Raw genomic sequence first — 22307 nt, 5'->3', positions numbered from 1 at the left:
AACAACGATATACCCATCTCCAAGCGTAGAGGATGCGGTCACAAATGTTTGCTTATGCCTTTACATTTTTTGCACTTGTAAATTAATTATTATAATTTCTTTAATGTGTTTGGTATTTTTCAGTCAGTAATTTTATTTCTCAAAAAAAAAAAGTTGGTATTTTTATGTTGCTTTGATATTTTATTTTTCAATGTGTTTTATAATGTTTTAATCTCACTTTTAAGAACATAAAACATATCTAAGTATGACTGCATGAAAGAAAGGAAAAAACTTTGTTAGGTTGTTGACTCTAAAATTAAATTATTTTTTTTTTGCGCCTATACGAGTTGATTTGAATTTTGAACAAGTCAAGTAAAATTTATCCTAGCAATTATTATAAGAAACTCTCTTGTAAAAATAAATAAAACTTAAATTTTCCTAACTTATATAGAATAATAATACAATAATACATGTCTAAATTTTTTAATAGTTTAACTTTAAGAGATACACTCGACTATATAGCCTCAAAAGCGACAACATGAGCCAAATCTTCTTGCCATTTACACACGATGCAAAGCAAGAACTTGAATTTTTTTTAATCAAAAACCAAAATGATTGAGAACCAAACCATGATGCAGGCCCTGTCAAGGACGCTTCAATAGAATGATCACTCGATGAGGCCCGATACGTGTCTCGCTTACACGACCAAGGTGACGAAGGACCTGTGCAGCAGCAAAATGTCCAAGGAAAATGGAATGAAAAAGAGAAATGCCATCACAAAACCTTAGTCATCATCATTCAAGTAAATATATAGCACAAAAACTCTTTTTTAATCAGTTATTCGAACTTAGGACCTCCTTGTTAGAGGAGAAATGAGATCATTAACTATATCATACTCCCGCTATATTCTACACGCAGGACTGGCTAACTCGATTTGCCAACGGAAAAGATAACAGAAACGTGATAGGAAGTTTATGAAGGAGATAGTAAAGCTTCATGCTAATCTTGAAAGCATTTCATAAGCATCATAGAGTTTAAACAATTAACTACAAAAACAGAACTTTGACCTATGTAAAACTAGACCTGGCAATTTCTTATAGGACTTGTTAACACGACATGTAAACGACACGAAAATAACTGGTTTCAAGTCGACATGATAACTAGTTGGGTTGTTATCGGATTACATAATAAGAACCCGTTAATACCAGGTCTTTAACAGGTTTACATGAGAGTGACATGCAGATAATCTGTTTCGTCACGTTATGAAAAAAGTTATTTTGATAATTTTAATTTTTTAAACTACATAAAAAAAACTTACTATAAAATACAATAGCCATATTGTATATGTATATAGTGTATATTAAAATACAAGAGTGACATGCGAATAATCTGTTTCGATACGTTAAGAAAAAAGTTATTTTGATAATTTTAAATTTTTAAACTACTTAAAAAAACTTACTATAAAAAACTTTAGCCATATTGTATTTGTATATAGTGTATATTAAAATATGTATTATTGTATTATTATTCTATATAAATTTCAAAAATTTTAAGTTTTATTTATTTTTATAGTATACTATAGGCAAGGAGTGAGATTAAAAAAATTATAAAACACATTAAAAATAAAAATATCAAGTAATTTAAAAATACAAAACACATCGAAAAAAAAAATATAATAATTAATTTACAAGTGCGAAAAAGATGAAATAATATGCAAACCCTCGTAATCGCATCCTCTACGCTTTGAGGATGGGTACATCGTCTTTTGAATTTTTAAAACCATACAAACCCTCATGAATAGTATTTTTAAGGGAGTTCAAAATAAACCAATATCATTTACCTTGGTGATTGATGAAATTTAAAGGGTTTTATTGTAAAAAAAGGTGCAAGGTTTCATCAACCTTGAAACGTAACTCCTTTCATTTTGCATATCCTTGAACATTTGGTATTTTGTAGTAATGTACTAATATTTTTTATTATACTCATATGTTGGGGTATGTAATACTTAAAAGACAAATGTTGTTTTTATGTTTTGAAGTAATATTTACATGACAAGGTGACACACATATACAAATTTAGGATTATGTTTTCAATTTTTTTGGGGTCAAATTATGTTTTCTATTTTCATTATTTATTGATTTAAAATATATTTTCCTTATTGGGTAGTGGATCGGGTCATATTATTTGATAAGATTAATGGGTTGATTTCGGGTCAGGTCATATTACCATTTACTTTAACGGGTGTTACACGACACGACCCGTTAAGATATCGGGTATGTCACAAAAACGACATGAATGTCAGGTGTATGTAAAACCAACAGTAGCACAAGTACACTAAAACTACTTTTAGGATGAAATTCCCACTGAAACCAAGCACATCAGGTTTGAAATAATTACCGGGATTATTTAACCAATACATGAAATAATCTGTTTAGAGTTCATGAAGCATGGGAAGGTAAATGTATACTATTTACTTAAAGTTATGCCAAAAACAGGTGAAGTTTTCTTTAATTGCACTACGATATTTCTGCCCTAACTTCTTTTTCAGTTTCTAAAATCATAAAAGTTTGAAAGAAAAAAAGGCAAGGCACGAGCTTACAGTTAGTATTGCTTTTCCAGTATTGTCAGGCTTCAAGGTTGGTCCTTTCATGTCAGTTTCGAGAAAGAAGTGTTTTCCCCTTATTCCTTCTGTCATTGCAATGTCCCTCATTTCCTGCATATTTTATGGTGGGAAGTTGGGAACTGAATACTAATGCATAAATCAACAGTTACATGCGATGCTCAAGGATACGACACCTTCACCAAGGATGGAGACGCTTATATGATGAGAGAGAGCTACCTCCCACTTTGTAACCCATGCTATTGGCCACCAACAAAACCCCCCCCAGACAATTTAAAACATATAACCTGGTTAAGTTCACTTACCAGTGCCTTTTCCCAAAGATCTCCTGCTACCTGCATGATGATTGGTAAACCAGAGTCAGACGTGTGCAATAGCGTCATGTACAAACCAAAGACTCAGAGAGACAGAATGCAAACCTTCTTCTTTGGGGCAAATATCAGCTGAGCGTTTGCTTCTGCATATGTCACCATGTCATTAATAGCTGCATTGATCTTCTCTACTGTAAGCCTTCCCCTCATGTACCTGTGATTCGAAAATTGGGGAAAGAATTAGGAGACAAAATCGGATTATCCAATATGTATCACCTTTCATTTGAGTCCTAGCTATCATATTCTCCTATATGCTAAGGCAACAGAAAGAAAGTTACATAGCAAGCTGAAAACCTTCAGGATCATAATATGTGAGCCATAGTATCATACTGCAGGTGGAAAGAGTTCTGGAGCTTATAAAGGGCCGGAACATTCTTCAATGAGGTAAAAGTTGTTGTGCAAAAGCACACAGTGGACATGGGACTCACGCTTAAGTCTTATCAAATAAAGTAAGATAAATTAAGAAAGAAAATTCAACCCACTCACCCCGACAAAGAATCCAGCTCTTCAGCAGTTATAAACCACAATGGTGGAGGGGAACGTCCCTTTTTCTCCTGAAATTAACAAAAACAGAAAGAACAAGTGATTATCCTGTAGCTACTGTATCTCCAACATATAACTAATGACAGTTCCAGAACAAGCTAGCCATATAACTGATACAGAAATAGTTTTCCGCACATCAATTCTCGAGTTATGAAAGAAAGACAAGGCATATGTAATATTGCAATATTAGTATGATAGTACTACCAAGCAATAGTTTGAAGAAAAGGGTCATTCTTTAAGAAATAGTAAGAAATTAATCATCCAAATAAGTGCACGAACAAGAACAAGGACATGATTCTTCAAAGAATATTCGAAGTTTTGCTGCACATCACAAATTCTCGATTACAATATATGTTGCGGACATCCCTTGTTCCTTATTGATTGCATTGGCTGTGCACAAGTAGTGTGCGCATCTGTGTGTGCGTAGAGAGCATTTCTTACCTTAGGTAGAGCAGCAGGCTCTTCCTCAAGCTTGAAGGAACCGGTATTTTGTTGAGTTCCTTCTGGAAACAAACTGAAATACACAAACATAAATCTCTACCTACCAAATACAAACAATGTAAGAGACTCAAATAAACAATGCTTAATCCATGGATGCATGAGAAACTTGTCTTACCACTTATTAGTATCCAAATTCAACATCGACATTCTTTCGGGAACATGCGAGGGCACATAAACTGACATGTCCTGCAATTTCTTTTGCTGCTTCAGCGCGGCATCGACGAGTTTCTGCCATCACATTACAACATCAAAGTACAATTCGCCGAAATTTCAACAAGCAAAACATGTTCCAGGATTAATTAAGTAAATTATCGCCTGCCCTAATGATCAAAATTGATTCTTTCACTTTCCCATTTGGTGGATAAAAAATTTAATTTTGTAACTTGAATTTTCCTAGTTGCCAAACACATCCTAAGCTCAACAAACATTTGAACTAATTTCCCCAAACTTGAGAGAGAGAGAGAGAGTACTTTAGCTTTAGGGATGGCTAGGGTTTCATCACGCAAGCGGTCCTTGATGGCCTGAACCTGAAGCTCCATGGCCTTCACGACCGCGTCGACGGCCGACAAATCGGTGACGCTGCTCGCCGGGTACACTGCCACATGAACAATTCAGAGGTTATGCGGACAACTATGATTACAAGAATTGGATGAAGCAGTTGCAGGCGGAGGAGATGGGTCGGGTCGGGTCTTACCGTTTCGCGCAATGACGAGATCTTGAAGCTCCGCGATCCGACGGTTGAACCCTGAGATAACCGAATCCAACGACGCCCCTGCTGTCTTTACCTCCATCTCGTTCTCTCTCTACCTCTCTTCAGAAACTTTCAATCTCTCTGTTGGATCGGAAAATCTTGAGTTTTTTGTTTTTTAATTTGGGGAAACTGTTTTAGCGGGAAAATGTGTACCGAAAAGCTTGAAACTACTGCCTACCCGCTACGCTCAAGGCCCAAGCCTCCAGGCCCAGTTCTCTAGCCCACCTCAATCTGATAACCCAACTTGAGCAGCAAAAATTGAAAAATCTGTTGTTGTTTTTGTAACTCAAATTTTTTCAATTTATGCGGGAATTTTTTTTTTTTTTTGTCAAATTTATGTAGGAATTTAGTGTTGGCTTAGTTGCCTTTAGAACCTCACGGCTAGACCTGACCCGTTAATCTGACTTGACTCATGCGTTAAAATTAGTATTTGGGTGAATGCTTAACGGATGAACTTGTTAAATAACAAATCACTTAGGTTCAACCCGCAAAACCCGTTAGCATCCATTACCACCCGTTACCGAGGATGTTTTGTGTAATTTCAATAATCTTAAAAAAAAAAAAAACAAAAAAAAAAAAAAAAAAAAAAACGTTAAAATTAGTATTTGGGTGAATGCTTAACGGATGAACCTGTTAAATAACAAATCACTTTGGTTCAACCTGCAAAACCCGTTAGCATCCATTACCACCCGTTACCAAGGATGTTTTGTGTAATTTCAATAATCTTAAAAAAAAAAAAAAAAAAAAAAAAACATCGCTGACTCTTTGTCTCACGCACTCCGCTGAGAGCGTTTTGCTTTCTAGTCTCTCTATCTACTCTTCATCCACTCTCTCTCTCTCTCTCTTGAAGCTCCGTTACTCAATAATTTTTCTATTTCCGGTGCTTTTGAGAGGCGGCTGGCTGTTCTGTCCATGTTGTGTGCTATCAATGTCAATTGAAAGTTTGAAACCTTCAGATTCTGTGCGTCGTTTTTCTTTACGGCTTGTTTTGCTTTCTTTGCAGCTTAACTTGTTTTGTTTTGTTTTCTATTGGGTTTGTTCTTTTGCTTCATTTGAATTCAATTCACCATGATTATAATCATGCATTTGAATTCAATTAAAATTGGTATCTTTTTTCAATTAATTCGATAGTTTTTCAATTAATTGAATATAGATGAACCGCGCTAGGAGGATGGCAGAAAATGGTAATAAGCCCAGGTTGTGCAAGCTTTGATGAATTTAGAAATTTGGGTTGTAACTTGATTACAAGGTTTTATAATACCAATATTACCAAGTCATATTAACTTTATATTTGGGGTACTTCTAAATATGTTGGACCTCCATGCTTGAAATCTTGATTAAGATATATGTACTATCTATGGAAATGTAAAATTAAACAAAAACAAAAAGAAATTGTTAACGGGTGTTAATGGTGAAACGGATTAGGGGATGAATTTTTTGTCAAATTACCATACTAACCAAATTACCAACCGTACCATACCAAAGTTGTGCCAAAAAATTTGTACCATTGGTAATGGTACGGTATTTGTACTGTACCATACATTTTTGGTACGGTAATGGTTGAATACCATTACCAGTGGTATACCATACCGTACCACTATTATTAATATTATATCATTTATTTATTCATTTATATATATTTAGATATTATTATCATTATATGCACTTTATATTTTTTTTCCTAGTTATTTATCCAATCATCTCACCCTCTAACCTCTACTTTCTCAATAAAAAACCTAAACCTTCTTGCGCTGCGACTTTTCCTCTTTTCACTCATCTGGCCACCGACTTCATCTTTGTTGCTCCAGTTCCGGCGACTTTATCTCTCTAGAGTCCATCTCATCTTCTCTTCATCAAATTGAGATGTCTTTCTCTTTGGCTTCGTCTATTAATTTAATTTTTGTACAATTTTAAAGAATGTAAAGATGTAATTTAGGAATCTTTGTACTATTTTTTTTTAGGGATTTTGGATTCTTTCAGCAATTCTTCCATCTATTTACTTCTTGTTTCTTAAATAAATCTCTATAAAATTCTCATAATTAAATAAAAAAGTATAAGAAACCCAAACGGAGTGGCCAAAACAAGTTTGGCCCTTGAATTGGGTTGGAAAAAAAAAAAAGAGAAAAAAAACAGATTTTGGCCTAAAAGAATGGTCCAAAACAAAGTGGTAATTATCATTACCATACCATGCCAACCGAATTATTTGGCATGCCGAAATTTGGTATATCAAAAGTTTGGCACAGTAATGGTAATAGATTTTGTCATACCAAAAGTTTGGTATGGTAATTGGTACATGGGTTTTGGTACGGTAATCGTACTTACCACCCCTAAAATGGATGACCCATTAGCTTACACAAGTTGGGTTTAGGTGACTCATTAGCGTAACAGGTTAGGTGTGGGTGACCCATTAACTTAACAGGTCGGGTCCAACCTAATGAACCCGACCTATTTACATGTCTACTCACTGCAATGCAATTTCTGTTTGCTCAATTACATTCATACATTCAGTTTACAACCTCATTAGAACAGGTTGAAATGGTGTTACTAGTACTTCAAGTATCATGTTTGTTCAAGGCAAGGATGCATTCATTTTAGACACCTTATATATGCATCTCATATCATGTAATATGTGATTTAGTTACATTTTATGACTACTTCGATTAAATCATTTTAATCTCTATATATAAAGAAACATCCTAAACCCCAATCAGGTGAAACATTCAAATATCCTTAAAATACCCCTATGTTATTAAGGGTGTCAAAATAAAACAAGTTAATCAATAGGGATAAAATAGTAAATTGAAAATATATTTTGAAATCAAAACATTCAAACAAGAAACTCATTACGTGGGCAGTTTACTTAATTTTGTTTTTCATTTTTTAATAGTAAAATAATCGTAATTCTCATTTTACTACCCTGAAGTATTATAGTTTTCAACTTTCATACATTAAGTTTTTTCAGTGTCAGCTAAAGTAAGAATGGTGGGACACTTTCATACATCTGTTAGGTTTTTCGTGAAAACCTCCATTAACCCATGACATAACGCTCAAGTGAACAATGATTGGCACCATGTGGTACTACGGCCCCATGTGATCATCGAAAAATTAAAATATATATATATATATATATATATAGAACTAAAAATTAAAAACTAAACCCTAAAAGTTAAAATATTAAAAATAAAAATTAAAAAAAAAAAACTAAAAACTTCTACCCCCACCTCCTTCAGAACACCAAAAATTAAAATCCAGAAAGAAAAACTAAACCCTAAAATTTGAAACCCAAAACAACATCAGCCGCTCCGCCTAATCGACCAAGACCGCTCAACCCACTTGTTCCTCCTAGTCCACCGAGACCACTCAAGGCGCTAGTGCCGCCTAAGCCACCAAATTCACGGCGGCCAATGTATATTTTTAACTTCAAACCAACAATTCTTTTTCAGTTCTGCAAAAAATGGTGATTGGCAAAGGATGAGAATGAACTCGATTTGGGGTTGTCCATTGGATTAAATAAACATTTGATATTTTGTTATGTTATTTTAAGTATAATTTAAAGCATACAGTTAAGTGAGTTGTGTCAAAAGTGTGTTTTTAATAGGTGACCTAATGCATTATTTTAAGCTTAGCTTGTTCTCTTGCCCTATACAAGAGAGCAAAAAATGACAGCAAAAACGTAAGAGTGAGACTATGTGATGCGAGACTTTTGGTATAGTAGATACAATTACAACATAATCCACAACAATCACATACATAAGGTTACATTCACATACAATAGATATAATTGGCTTGGAATCCACAAGGATCACATATATAAGGTTATAGTGACAGTTTGCAAGTCTTGTTACAGTGGCAGTTTACAAGTCTTATCACATATATAGGGTTTAATTAATAATATAAAAATAAGAATGTGTGTACATTGATGTACTTGCACAACTACTAAACTTATCATTACCACAAAGTGGCACAATAACCAAAAAATTATTATTAAAAATACCAACCATGCAAGCACACCATCAATTATGATTGCCCACCAAACCCTAGCATTGGGTTTAGCAAAATTTGACAACTCAACCAGCGCACATTATATGCACTTCATGTGTGCCATGCTCATGATATGTACAATTTTTCCAAAATTTCCTAATTAATTATCTTAATACAGGGCTATTAAATTAAACTAACTAAAGTTTTGATATTTTGTTATGTTATTTTAAGCATAACTAAAAAGCACACAGTGGTTGTTTGTGTGCGCATCTGTGGAGTGAGTACTGTCAAATGTATGTTTTTAATAGGTGAACTAATGCATGAGTGGGAAAAATGGCAGCAAAAAGGACATGAGTGAGACTATGTTATGGACCTAGGGATTCTCTTAGACACTTGCCGTCAAAATGACTCCATAAGACTTAGTGATAAGACAAGGTGGATGTAGGGTTTGGTGATAAAAGAAGATATATAGAGTCTCTTAATAATTTGATTTGCACACTTGCATCGTAATAATGACACCTTGGGTGCCACTCATTACTACCATAAATTGATGGTTTTCTTTGTTCAATTATGGCTACTATTAGGGTCTTTGATGGTTTTTTGCAAAATGAAAAATAGAAAGGCCATATAATTAGGAAGAAAAAGTACATGAGAAAAGTAAAGTTAGAGAAAAGACTGTGTTGAAATTTAAATGCTAATATTACAAGAAAATTAAACGAAAATAAACAAATTTAGTCAACCTATCTTTACCACATAATGTATCACAAAATATATTTACTTCCTGATGACATCTGCAGGAATTACACTACTGAATTTTTCAGAGTCAAAGAAATCCCATTGCGATCGGACTGTGAAAGGATCCTATGGACTTCCACAATTGCTGCATGCTTTCATAGCAGCATTGTCATCGTGAAATTTTAGAATTTTAGCTATTACTTCCCTATCCACTCAAAGAGCTGACAAACACTGCTAAACCATCTTTCTACATTCCATTACACTCAACTGTCCTGATTTGTGACGATTGAGAAAATACAGAAGCTTGAGGCCTTCATGCTTTAATTCCCCCATCCCCCTAAGCACACCAAGATGACACCATGCACATACGTTGCTACTTCATGATCCTTTGAGATTGCCATCTTCAAGGCCTCAATTTCGGCTTCTTTCTTATTGTCTTGGAAGAAGTATGTCATCCCTAGCATGTACAGGGCCTCGAAATTGCCACAGTCCATGTAACGTTTCAAGAAGTTGGAGACATCTTTATTATTGCTCCATGAACTAAGTGGATGAAACCTTCAAATTCCCTAATGTTGATGTGTTCGAATATGTGGTCGTCTTGACCGATTTGGTTGAACTCATTGCACACCATCTTTTCTGAAAAAAGGTCCTTAAAAGATTAAGAAGCAACCTTTGTCAGTTTTTGGACAAGAAGTTCATCCGGAAGAGACTGTATGGGCGATGAGGTGATTCTAGCTTTCTTAATCTTTTTGAACTTGTGGTTTTGAAATAAAACACAAACCCTTAAGAAGACAACTTAAATAGGAGGTTTATATCTTAGACAAGAAGGGGAAGAGATATGACTAAGAGAGTGAGAACAATTACATGTTGGAATTAAATGGTTTTTTAATACAACTTTTCCCAGTGAATACAGCTGTTCAGTTATATCCAATAGTCATATCCTTTAGAATTAATTAATTAATAAATAAACAGTTATATTATTTCTTTATTAATTAATTAATCTATATCACTACAATCATAATCATATGTACATTAGTATACCAATGTTACAGTGCACCTTCACACATGATTACACATATTGTGAGAACCATGTTATCATAATCATATTCCAACACAAACACAAGAATTATAAGGTCCCTAATTCTAGAATAGTGGCCAATTGTTAGTTATATATATATATATATACAAATCCATATACAAATACATGATATGTACACTATATACACATGGTATGCACACAGTATGCACATGATATGTAAAAACTCTTTGGCCAGAGAGCTGCTTATGACATTTTTATGAGCCTTAATTAAAAAAATTACCGAATTAAATTTGAATAAAAAAAATTAAAGTCATGTCTGAAAACTATATTACTATGATGTTTTCTTTCAACATAATTAGATCCTCCTCTAAATTGTATATAACCAAAAAGGAATTGAATTTTATATGGTAAAACAAAAGGTTGGGTTTAGAAAAAAAAAAACAAAAAAAAGATATAAAAACCATCAAGTTCCAAACTTATGTCTTGTTGAAACTATCAAACTATACTCATCAATTGACCTGACACTGAATATTATTTAAGAATGGGCTTGGACCAACCCTGGCATCCATATGGCTCTGCCTCTGATCAATTTCCCTAACCTATATGTAAGTTGGAAATGAAGTAGCAGGAGTTGATAAACTATATGTTGGAAATAAAGTAGGGGGTGTGAGATTTGACAATTCACTAACCTATATGTTGGAAATGAAGTAGCAGGAGGAACAAAAAAAGGAGTGGTGGGGATTCCTACAACTTTTGTAGGTCATATGCATCAAATCCTCACCACATAAGTACCTTCAACACAATCCCTTTTTCACCTAATGGGTTTTCATCCGCATCAATAATACACTTGTATAAATAGGATTCTCACACTTATTTTCCCTAACTATTAACCAATAGTAAAAGTCATTGCACTTCTCAAATAGCCAAAGCAATTCACAACACCAATATGTCCAAGTTCAAACAAATTGAGGATTTTAACATCGAGTTCCACAGGTGGTACAACATGGAACCTCCTCCATTTTTGGGTTATCCAGGGCAAAATCCTACGTCATTGTTTAGCTCTGTTGACTGTAAGATGTCACTAGAAAATATATATCACGGTCCGTGAGAAATTCAATTATGAGACGGGCATCGCCGAGCATTGGAACCACAAGCTAGTGAAGGAAAAAAAAGAACTTGTGGACCTCAATGGTAAAGCCAATGAAGTGTTATACCGTGCAAGCTAGTAGAAAACAAAGGCTAACACGTCTTAACAAAGGATCCATTTCTTAAATTTTGAATTGTCGCAGAAGTGTTGCGGCTATATTGAGTCGTACGAGCATTCTCAAGAGGGAAAGTCCAAAATGGACGAGGAAAGTAACAAGGGTTTTGAGGATATTCATCAAGTAGCAAAGAGAAATGAATCGCATTAACCACAATGAGATTCTTTGAAAGTGAAGGAGGTCGAATCGTTTAATAAAATTTGGTGATCGTTTGGTGAAGGTTGTGCTTAATAACTATTGTAGAATAAATTTGAAGGCTTAGATGTTAAGTAATGTAATACAGTCGTGCAATGTATTTTCTAACTATTATATGATAATGAACATTAGGACTATGTATCCTTGTTATCTTCAACGTCTACCATGTCCTAAACTATCTTAATGCAAAGAGTATCAAATATGCAAACACATAATATATACATTGTAAGTTAACGACATGCACATGATATGTACAATATATGCCCATGCTATGCACAAAATTGGAGATCAGGCTGCGAGCTGCTTTTCGCAATTATAAGACACCTTAATGGCAAGATATTGGTGTAGTGGATACAATTAAAACATAATCCACAATGATCACATATAAGGTTACATTTACATATAATGGATACAATTGGCTTGGAATCCACAACGATCACATATAAGGTTATATTTACATATAGTGGATACAATTGGCTTGAAATCCACAATGATGAAATATATAAGGTTACAGTGATAGTTTGCAAGTCTTGTTACGTACATCAACCACCAATTAACTGTACAGGTGGAAAACATGAAACTCGTTGTCGTTTATTTTATAGTCACGCATGGCCCTTAATATCCTCTAAGCTTTTTCTTAATTTTGTTTTTCACTGAGGTCGGGCCACAACTAGGTTTTGGTCAGACTCACTAAATTTCAGGGCACAACATACGTGCATCATAATTAGTGAACATTCTCGCTTCTCATATTAAGTTATAGCCTTGCACACCATGCACACCATGCACACCATATACACCATGCACTCCATATGCATGAAATGGAAAAAATTTCAAAAATTTCTGGAATTGGACACTTGAACCAAAAATGGGAACATATCCAGTATTCTGGCAAGTCAAAAATAAAGTTTTTTTCCACAACACATAGGCCCCAACATGACACACAAACCCTAATTGAACTACTATGCATTAATTTATCTTACAAACAACCTATATATCCCATAAATCATTGATATGGGAACTTGGAATTAAACACCCTACCTTACTATGTCGAAACTTTAGTTGCCGGAAAAAAATGGAACTTTCCGGCCAAAACAAAAAATATGTTACAAGCGTCTTATCTTTAAGGATGGAAGAATTTGTTGTGTCAAGTTATGGAAGAATAACATACATAGCTCACAGATCTTAGCTAAAACCCGAAAAACCACCTCATTCTTCTCAAGTCTCTCTCGAGATCCTCATGTTCAAAATTAGATTTATGAGCTCAATCCAAAACATAACTCACTCTTCTCACTTCTCGCCTGACTTCTTTGTCTTTGAAATCAAAGCTGACATATCTTAGCTCAACCCAAAAACCCACAGCTCACTCTCTTGACATCGCCAACTTCGAAATAAATAAAATTACACAATGAGCTATGAGTTTTTACTATTCATATGCGGATATTTTCATCATTCGATTTTGTGCATGGAGTGTGCATGGCTGATTTGTCCTATTTTGGTCCCAAGAACAAGAAAATGGCCCATTTGTGTCAATTTCCCTTTTCTTTTTTTTTTTTTAATGATTTTGCGCTTGTTGAGTTGTGTACATTTTGGTGTTTGCTACCTCTTTGTTACTTTTGACGTATGTCTTTCATATGTATGTTTCTTTATCGTCCTTTACAAAATTTCATTAAATAAAAAAAAATCAGGATAACTAATTAAAATAGTATGTAAACTAATAATGTACTAATATTGAATTTTTGTATTACTTATGTTTGTACTATATTATTATATTGAACCCCAAACTACCAAGTACTGGTTAATTATGAAGCACCTTGGACCCATCAAAAAGTCCGTGCTTCAGCACCCATGCTGAAGCACATGAAACAACATCACAAATAGGTGAGAGTAATGACACGTGGGAATCACACATTTGTTATCCCATAACCAATGGAAGATTTCTCCCAACTTGAAGGCTAATCACAATGCGATAAGTGCTTTGCCAACCCTTCCGAAGGTCTTTACACCAACTTAACTTTACTTGAAGTCCACTGACTTCATGCATCAACAATTTATATTAATTTTTTGTAAGTAGTATTTTTATTAGTTATTTGTTTGACTTTTCAACTATGTGAAACATTAGATTAAATGTAGTATGTAAACTAAAATTATTGAATAAAAAATCATCTGTGGAGCAAAAAATAATCAAGAAAAATATGGAGGCAACACGTGGATTTTTGGGTGAAAAAGACAATATTACCCTTGAGGCACACCGGGATTTCTACGCGCAAGCAGTGGGCAATCATCCCTCAATCAAATCAAAAGTGCCCAAAATAGGTTTTATTCAAAACATATTTCATCCATCCTCATCAAATCTTCTCCACAAGGTAACCCCAAAATCATTCCTTTCAAATTATATTAATACTTAATTAATTGATTTATTACCTAATTAATTTATTAATTAGCTAACAAATCATAAATCTCACCCAAAAAACCATCCAAGTGGTCGGTCCTCCTCCTCCCAAAGGGGCCTGCCACACCTTTATATAAACACCCTCATTTTCTCCAAAACCTAAGTGCTAGACTCTTGCTAAATTCTCTAAATTCTCCAAACACTTTTCCCTCAAAATTCTAACTTTGGCATTGAACTGTTCTTCGGCGAAAGCTCCCCTCCCCCCCCCACCCCATTCATCGTAGGCGCATGATGTTCTTGGCCTTGACCTAAGGTGTTGTTTGTTTCGTAGGTGCAATTTTGTCCAAGAACAAGGAGGAAGAAATTTGCATCCACAAATTGGTGCTTTCATTGAGAGTTTGATTCACACGCTCGAAGAAGACTCTTGTATTCAACATTTCTAATTTCTCGTTCATTTGTAGATTTTTTGTACATTCTACTTCCTAGAATTTTGTATAAAATTCTTTGAATAAACGTAAAAGAAAAATACAATGACAAGAAATTTGGAAACCACAACGAATGAAACTTCCTACGTTCAAAGATTCAGATCAAGTGATGGAGATTGTGATGTAGCCCCATCACGACGATCTACAAGGCTCAAAGTGGTGGCGAGATGAAGAACCTTGCCACCATAGAGCACCACAACGATGGTAGGCACATGAACCACCGTGGTAGTGGGGAGTAGGCCAGCTCTATGGCAACACACCATGGCCTTATGCCCTACCACTACAGTAACCTAAACCCAGGACCAAGGCCAGGCCCAGGCACTGGCAGCGGCTGCCTAAGTAGCCTAGCAGGTGGCCCAATTTATAGACCACGCTGCAAGGCAGCCGAGCCAAACCCAGCGCAAGCAGGCCCAAGATGCATCGCAGGCCCAAGCTGCTCTGATTATTCCTTCGGTTTAGATCCAATACGTTTCCAACGCTACACAGCACCCATGCGTCCTGCACGTGGTACGGCCTATTTCTGTGGCCCAGCCCACTTCCGTGGTGTCCTAAGCAGCCCAAGTCGGTCCAACATCGGTTCAACTGTCCTGGGTCCAAATTTCTGGGCCGACGATTGAACCGGGGGCATTTTCACCCTATTTCTCCACGGATTTAACATTTCCCAATTCAAATCTCGCACCCAGAGTCTACTACACTTCCGCTACTCAAGGAGACACATTTCGTCCAAGCTCTTCCAACCTGAATGGTGAACAACACTTGTCTCGACAAGTCATAGAGTTGACAAGCTCCCTCGCATAGCAGACAACCTTGGTGAATCAGCTATTGCAGCGTACCAAGATGCAACATACCCCAGACGAGGTGTCCCAAAGTAGGACAAGGGCAGACAATGAATCTTTCCAACAGCGCCCCAACAAGCAGTCACTTGACCAGTCACGAACTGAGCGTTTTGACGGAGTACACTCCTGACTTGGCCCCCGAGATAGTGTATACTCTCGTCTTAGTGCACGGAGGAGCATGCACTCTCAGTTAGGCCCGTGGACGAACATACACTCACGATTGAAGCCACACTCCTATAATCAACATGAGCAACCTTCCAAGAGAAGTGTTCATTCGCCGCAAGGAGCATCATCTACCTTATATCGAAGTAGGCAGTACAGTGGACTGAAAAGAAGCAGTCACTCAATCCGGCTCAAGTTCAACCAGCAGTCTGCGAGTTACCTATTCGCCTACTAGGAACATACCACATGCACCGCAGCCGCGGCATAAACGAGCCGAACACATGGAAAAGAACAGCCTAAACCAGCAAGTCACGACCGGAGGCAATTGAGAGCTTCATTACCCCATCAAATGAAAATTCAGGAAGAAGTAGAGAGGCTCTTGATCGAGCGATTGTGTGATTTCCAGTGCAACGAAGCTACTGACAAGGTGCTCCGATAAGACATGACCAACATAAGTGGGTTATCTTTCAATGCCAAGATCGAGCAGACGAGACTATCCCACATAGATTGTCGAATACAAATATTACTTCTGTTCCGACAAAAGTAGTAACTCAGTCTAATGGCGTACCAGGGGCAAATGAGTACCAGAATGACACACCAGCCCAATTACCAAGAACCGGGGGCAGGCATTGTTCTTCACACTCTAGACGATTCAATACTAAAGCAGCACATCACTAGCAGTCGAGCATCACAGACCTAGTGGTCCAATTCCTCCTGCTGTACACAACTTGGCCCAAGCCAGCCCTAACTCTGCTTTCACAGCCGTGCCTACCTATTCCATGGCTTGTTGAGTGCATAAAGTTACACTTTTATGCCTTCTTTTAGTTAGGTTTTTTACTTAAAGTCTTTGTGCATCACAAGGTATTTTGTTGTTTGTATTGTATTTCAAGATGAAAGTAAAGGCTTGAAGAAATCATCTTATGTTGAATATCTTAAGAGCCTCAGATGGATAGTTTGAAGCCCAACTCGCCCATGACCAGACCAGAGCCGACAAGTGGCCTAAGATCCACCAGAAAAGGCGCTTGCAGAATAGCCAACTTGCAAGCCTTGCCCCGAAGTGCTCAAAATGAATTAGAAAATGGGCCATATATGGTTGGAAAACCCTAGAAGTCTTCTTTCTAATGGTCTTTACAGCTTGTGATTCAGAGGTTTCGACAAGAAATTATGATAGAATAAATAGGAGCTGTTCAGTTACAAATTTTGATAACGGCTAGTTTTCAGTTACTCTTATACTAAAAGCTGATTGTAATGAGCTATAAATGAGAGTCAATTCAAGGATGTAAATGTGTAAGATGTTAGAAAACTCCTACGCCTTTTAATAGGAGAAAAATACATAGAATCTAAAGGAGGAAAATGAGGAGATACATAACATCAAAGAGGAGGAGGAGTCATCCACCTTGAGCCGTTTCTAGGTTCTAGCTTTCCTAACTTTTTATGTATTTTTTTTATTTATTTTGTTATGTTTTTACTTTAGTTTATGGATACTTAGGGCTGCTTTGAAGCCCTAGACATGATTGAATTAATGTTACGATGAAATTTTAGTTTATCAATTTCATTTGTTAGCTAGAATCAGTTTTCAGTCTCAATTGTTTCAAGCATATATTTTCAAGCTTAGCTACCTTGTTTCTGTTTTCTTTCTATTGAGAATGATAAGGATGATTGCCATATCTTCGTTCATTCCTTAGCAACGTGTGATTAGGTTCAGAACTAATCATGTAAGCTGATTCCATGAAAATCTAGGATAAATGCCATGTTCTAGGGTTCATGTGATGTTCATAATCCTCTTCGTTCTTAATGAGTTTCTAGGTGCTAAATCTGAGTATATGCCATGCTAGGTTGCACCTAGAAATACAAGTTTGATGTATATGCCATGCATCTCACATGCAAAGAAAGTGAGGATTCATACAATCTAGTTACATGCCAAGCTAGATATGTGAACATCTTAGTTGTGCATATGAAATGGATAAGTTAAAAGATCATCTCATTGATTTATTATGTTTAGGGGAAGGCCTTAGCTCATTTTAAGTTAGATTTATGTCCTAAAAACGTTTTTAACCTATTTCATGTATTAGGTTTATTTTTAGATAGTTCTAATTTTTTCGTTTTATTTTTGTCTTTATTTCTATTCCAAAATTACTTAAACTCCCCAATTTTAAATCATAGGAGTCATTAACTAATGCTCATATGTAAGAATCAAAGGTTTTACTAAGTTGTTTATCAGTCCCTGTGATTTGACACCCTTACTTGTACCACTATACTATCCTTATATTTGCGCTCGAAAGGAACTTCAACATGGCTCCTGGCAGCCGTTGATCTATCGCCATGGCTCATAACTGTGCCAATCTTATGGCTCCCAGGCATGCCGATCTTTCCCTGTGGCTCGCGCTAGCTTACCCTTAAAAGGGCACATGACGAACACCTAATGATGGTGCAATAATTATAGGAGTAGCTCACTACGCTTACACCCTTACGCGGGTTCCATAAGCAGTTCGAAGTCTCAAACAGTTCGCCATATGGGTCTGCTTTCTAGTGCGAGAGGTTAAACTTATTGGTCTTCAGTACAAGAGGGTAAACCAATTCCCCGACACACATATGGGTAAGCTCTTCAATGCGAGAGGGAAAACTAATTGCTCTCCAGTGCGAGAGGGTAAACTAATAGCTCTCCAGTACGAGAGGGTAAACTAATAGCTCTCTAGTACGAGAGGGTAAACTAATAGCTCTCCAGTGCGAGAGGGTAAACTAATTGCTCTCTAGTGTGAAAGGGTAAACTAATTGTTCTTCAATACGAGAGGATAAACTAATTCCTCGACACCCATCTGGGTAAACTCTCCAGTGCGAGAAGGCCACATAACTCAAAAGATCGAATGCTTGGACGAACTAGGCAGCGAATGGTAAGGGGGCAGCAGTCATTTTGCACTCAACAGTTCGCTTATTCGACATTTTATCTTCAGCAGCTCCGATCTTGGCAGCTTCATCCTTGACTGCTCCATCTATGGCAGCTGAGAAATTAAACTCAAGCAGTTTCCTCATTTTTGGCAAGCAGCCTGAACGAGGCAGCACAAACCGTGGCCTATGCCACGCCATTTCCTCAGCCCATGTCGAGCCAATCCTTAGCTTCAGTCAAGCCGAGTAGCACAGGCAATGACCTCTGCCATACCACCTTCTTGGCCCATGCCAAGCCGACTCTTGGCCTCTGCCAGCTGACGTGCTGTACCACCCCGACAACTGCCCTATGGCAACACCACCCAAGAAGAAGATAAGGAGAATTAAATTTTTCTTACATCGGTGCGGCGCAGAGAAGCCAAAGAAATCAACGGAAGATGGTTCTTTGCATAGGCAAGCAAAGAATAGTGCTAGGGGAGGGGGAACAAATATCCTCTAGTTTTCTCTCTTTCTTGTAAGGAAAAATAATTGCCCTCCGAAGTTGATTTAATCCCCTACTTAAGGTAGGCTTAAATAGGCTTTGGAGGCGGTTTATTTCCCTTTTCTAGAAGAATCTAATTCCAAGTCCAAGTAAGATTATGTATCAAAGTTAGAGATCTTTACACCAGCTGCCTTTTCTTACAAGCTGTCCAACAGGTGTGGGAGCATTTGTGGAGCCAAAAATAATCAAGAAAAATATGGAGGTGACACATGGATTTTTGGATATAAAAGGACAAGATTACCCTCAAGGCACATTGGGATTTCTACGCGCAAGCAATGGGCAATTATCCCTCAATCAAGTCAAAAGTGCCCAAAATAGGTATTTATTCAAAACCTATTTCATCTATCCTCATCAAATCTTCTCCACAAGTTAACCCCCAAATCATTCCTTTCTAATTATATTAATCAGCTAATTAATCGTTTTATTACCTAATTAATTTATTAAGGATTATTATACAAAATGGTCCTTGAGATTTGCACGATCAATAGAAATGGTCCCTGAGATTGAAAATCAATAGAAATAGTCCCTCAGATTGTCCACCATCCATGATTTTGGTCCTTCCATTAAAAACGATTTTGGGCAATTTTCAAAGCTTTGTAACTCAATCGTTTCTTAACCGAATTCGACCCATAATATATCAAAATGAAGATAGGAAAGTGTAGAATAAGATTAAACCTATTTGAAAGCCCAATGGTTGCTAGAGATGGCTGTAAAATAGCCTGAAAGGTGACTGGTCCACGGAAAAACTGGAAAATTCGTCGGAAACTGGGTAAATTTTAAACATTCATAACCTCTTCAATACTTAACCAAATCGAGTGATTCAAAAACAAAATAATATTTCTTGACGAGACGAAGAGAATGGTACCTTTTTCGAAGGCTAACTCGCCGTGGTTTGGTCAGAAAACGGCTCGAAAATGGCTAACCATTTTCAAGTTAGCCACTTTCGAGCAATTTTCTGGCCAAACCATGGCGAGTTAGCAGTAAAGAAAGATACTATTCTCTTCATCTCGTCGAGAAGTATGATTTTTATTTTTGAATCACTCGATTTTGTTGAGTATTGAAGAAGTTATGAACGTTTAAAATTTACCCAGTTTCCGGTGAGTTTTCCAGTTTTCCCACGGACCAGTCACCTTTCAGGCTATTTTACAGCCATCTCCAGCAATCATTGGGCTTCCAAATAGGTATAATCTTGTTCTACACTTTCTTATCTTCATTTTGATATATTATGGGTCGAATTTGGTTAAGAATTGATTGAGTTACGAAGCTTTGAAAATTGCCCAAAAAGTTTTTAACGGAAGGACCAAAATCATGGACGGTGGACAATCTCAGGGACCATTTCTATTGATTTTCAATCTCAAGGGCATTTCTATTGATCATGCAAATCTCATGGAACATTTTGTATAATAACCCATTTATTAATTAGCTAACAAATCATAAATCTCACCCGAAAAACCATCCAAGTGGCCGGTCCTCCTCCTCCCAAAAGGGCCGGCCACACCCCTATATAAACTCTCATTTTCTTCAAAACCTAAGTGCTACACTCTTGCTAAATTCTCTAAATTCTCGAAACACTTTTCCCTCAAAATTATAACTTTGGCATCGGAGGTTCTTCAGCCAAAGCCCCCCTCCCATTCATCGTGGGCGCGTGAGGCTCTTGGCCTTGGCCTAAGGTGTTACTTATTTTGTAGGTGCAATTTTGTCCAAGAATAAGGAGGAAGAAATTTGCATCCACATGATCCATTAGGAATAGAATCTCATGATTACAAACACAACAAAAAGACATACAAAGCCTACCTAGCATAACTACTTCTAAATAAACGGAAAGATAATGCTTATGAGGACAACACCTTACATTACTTTAAGATGAACTTGCACAATACGATGCTCCATCGACATTTATTTTTTGCAAGAATGTGCTATACATGAAGATCCTGTGACTAACAACATTAGTACTTGGCTACCAAGATGAATGTAATAAGAGAACTTTTAACAAATAAGAAAATTTCAACTCAATTCAATATAAAATCATAATATAATTAATCGAACATTAAACGAGTATAGTACGTGAAGATTACGTACATGTATTATTCAACAACTTTGCTTAAACAATATTTTGATAAGTTCAGCCAATTTTTAAAATTTTATTATTTATTTATTTAGAATATTTATTTATTTTTATTTGTTCAATAACATGATAAAAATACTTATAGAATACGTAAATTTTATATGTATTATTGAAAAATGTGTGAAAATAATATGTACTAAAAAATGGCTATGTACATACATATACATATATATGTATGTGTGTGTGTGTGTATATATATATATATTCTACGTTTGAGTTTAAAAAAAACGTATAATTTAACATTATTATACACTAACCTATTGTGAGGCTACTTAGTACTACAGTTTAGTAGTAATTCTTTTCACTTATAAATGAGAGGTCTTAAGTTTGATTTTCATCAAAATTGAATTTGAACCATATTATTTATATCCTATTGTGAGACTAAGCCCCTTCTCTCCCTTAGTGTAGATAATATCTTTTGTTAAAAAAAAAAAAAAGTATGATTCAAAAATTATTATAAGACGGGTACAGAAAATTAAAGAATACATAAGTACATATATATTAGTGCGCATAATAAACAAATTAACTATTTTTGGTTAAAACAGTGAATCTATATAGACACATCCTTTTTCTAATGCAAGTAGTACTTTACCACATTGGTAGAAATATATTGAACCCTTACATGACGACGTGAGTTCGAACCCCGTCGATAACTAATTTAACAAAATTTAACATCCTTTTTCTAGTGTAGCATTTGACTTGAACATTGAAAGTCAGAAAATCTCTAATATAAAACGGGAAGCACCGATCCATCCTTTTTTCTTTAAGATCATAAAATTAAACAAACTCAACAGTTGCCATTTGATCAAGTAAATTCTTGAAAGATGTTATTTACATCAAAGTTTTCAGAAAGTACCAGAAAATTTGTCATCCTCTAGGTGACAGATTTTTCAAGTATTTGAGTATTCA

The 22307-nt window shown here is 36.0% G+C and overlaps 1 protein-coding gene across 1 annotated transcript; it reads right to left on the bottom strand.

Moving 5' to 3' along the window:
* Positions 1-401: 401 nt before the first annotated feature.
* Positions 402-4887, bottom strand: LOC103930415 (spindle and kinetochore-associated protein 1 homolog). Its single transcript, XM_009339752.3, has 9 exons — positions 4709-4887; positions 4485-4609; positions 4130-4242; positions 3955-4027; positions 3457-3524; positions 3019-3124; positions 2905-2934; positions 2579-2692; positions 402-701 (listed from the first exon to the last, which is right to left on the bottom strand). The coding sequence occupies exons 1-9, from the start codon at positions 4803-4805 to the stop codon at positions 624-626; spliced, it is 804 nt and encodes a 267-aa protein (XP_009338027.2). The 5' UTR covers positions 4806-4887; the 3' UTR covers positions 402-623.
* Positions 4888-22307: the final 17420 nt, after the last annotated feature.

This window comes from the organism of the source record quoted next, unplaced genomic scaffold (assembly GCF_019419815.1).
Source record: "Pyrus x bretschneideri cultivar Hongxiangsu unplaced genomic scaffold, Pyrus_bretschneideri_v1 Contig8, whole genome shotgun sequence".
Classification (NCBI taxonomy): domain Eukaryota; kingdom Viridiplantae; phylum Streptophyta; class Magnoliopsida; order Rosales; family Rosaceae; genus Pyrus; species Pyrus x bretschneideri.
Note: the sequence above shows the minus strand (reverse complement) of the source record. Positions and strands in the feature narration are given on the sequence as shown.

Excerpts from the sequence above, each read along its gene's own strand:
- LOC103930415 (XM_009339752.3), bottom strand. The coding sequence starts at position 4,805 with ATGGAGGTAAAGACAGCAGGGGCGTCGTTGGATTCGGTTATCTCAGGG. Across the intron at positions 4,610-4,708 it reads TCTCGTCATTGCGCGAAACG|TGTACCCGGCGAGCAGCGTC; the intron begins GTAAGACCCGAC and ends TTCATGTGGCAG. Across the intron at positions 4,243-4,484 it reads TAGCCATCCCTAAAGCTAAA|AAACTCGTCGATGCCGCGCT; the intron begins GTACTCTCTCTC and ends ATGTGATGGCAG.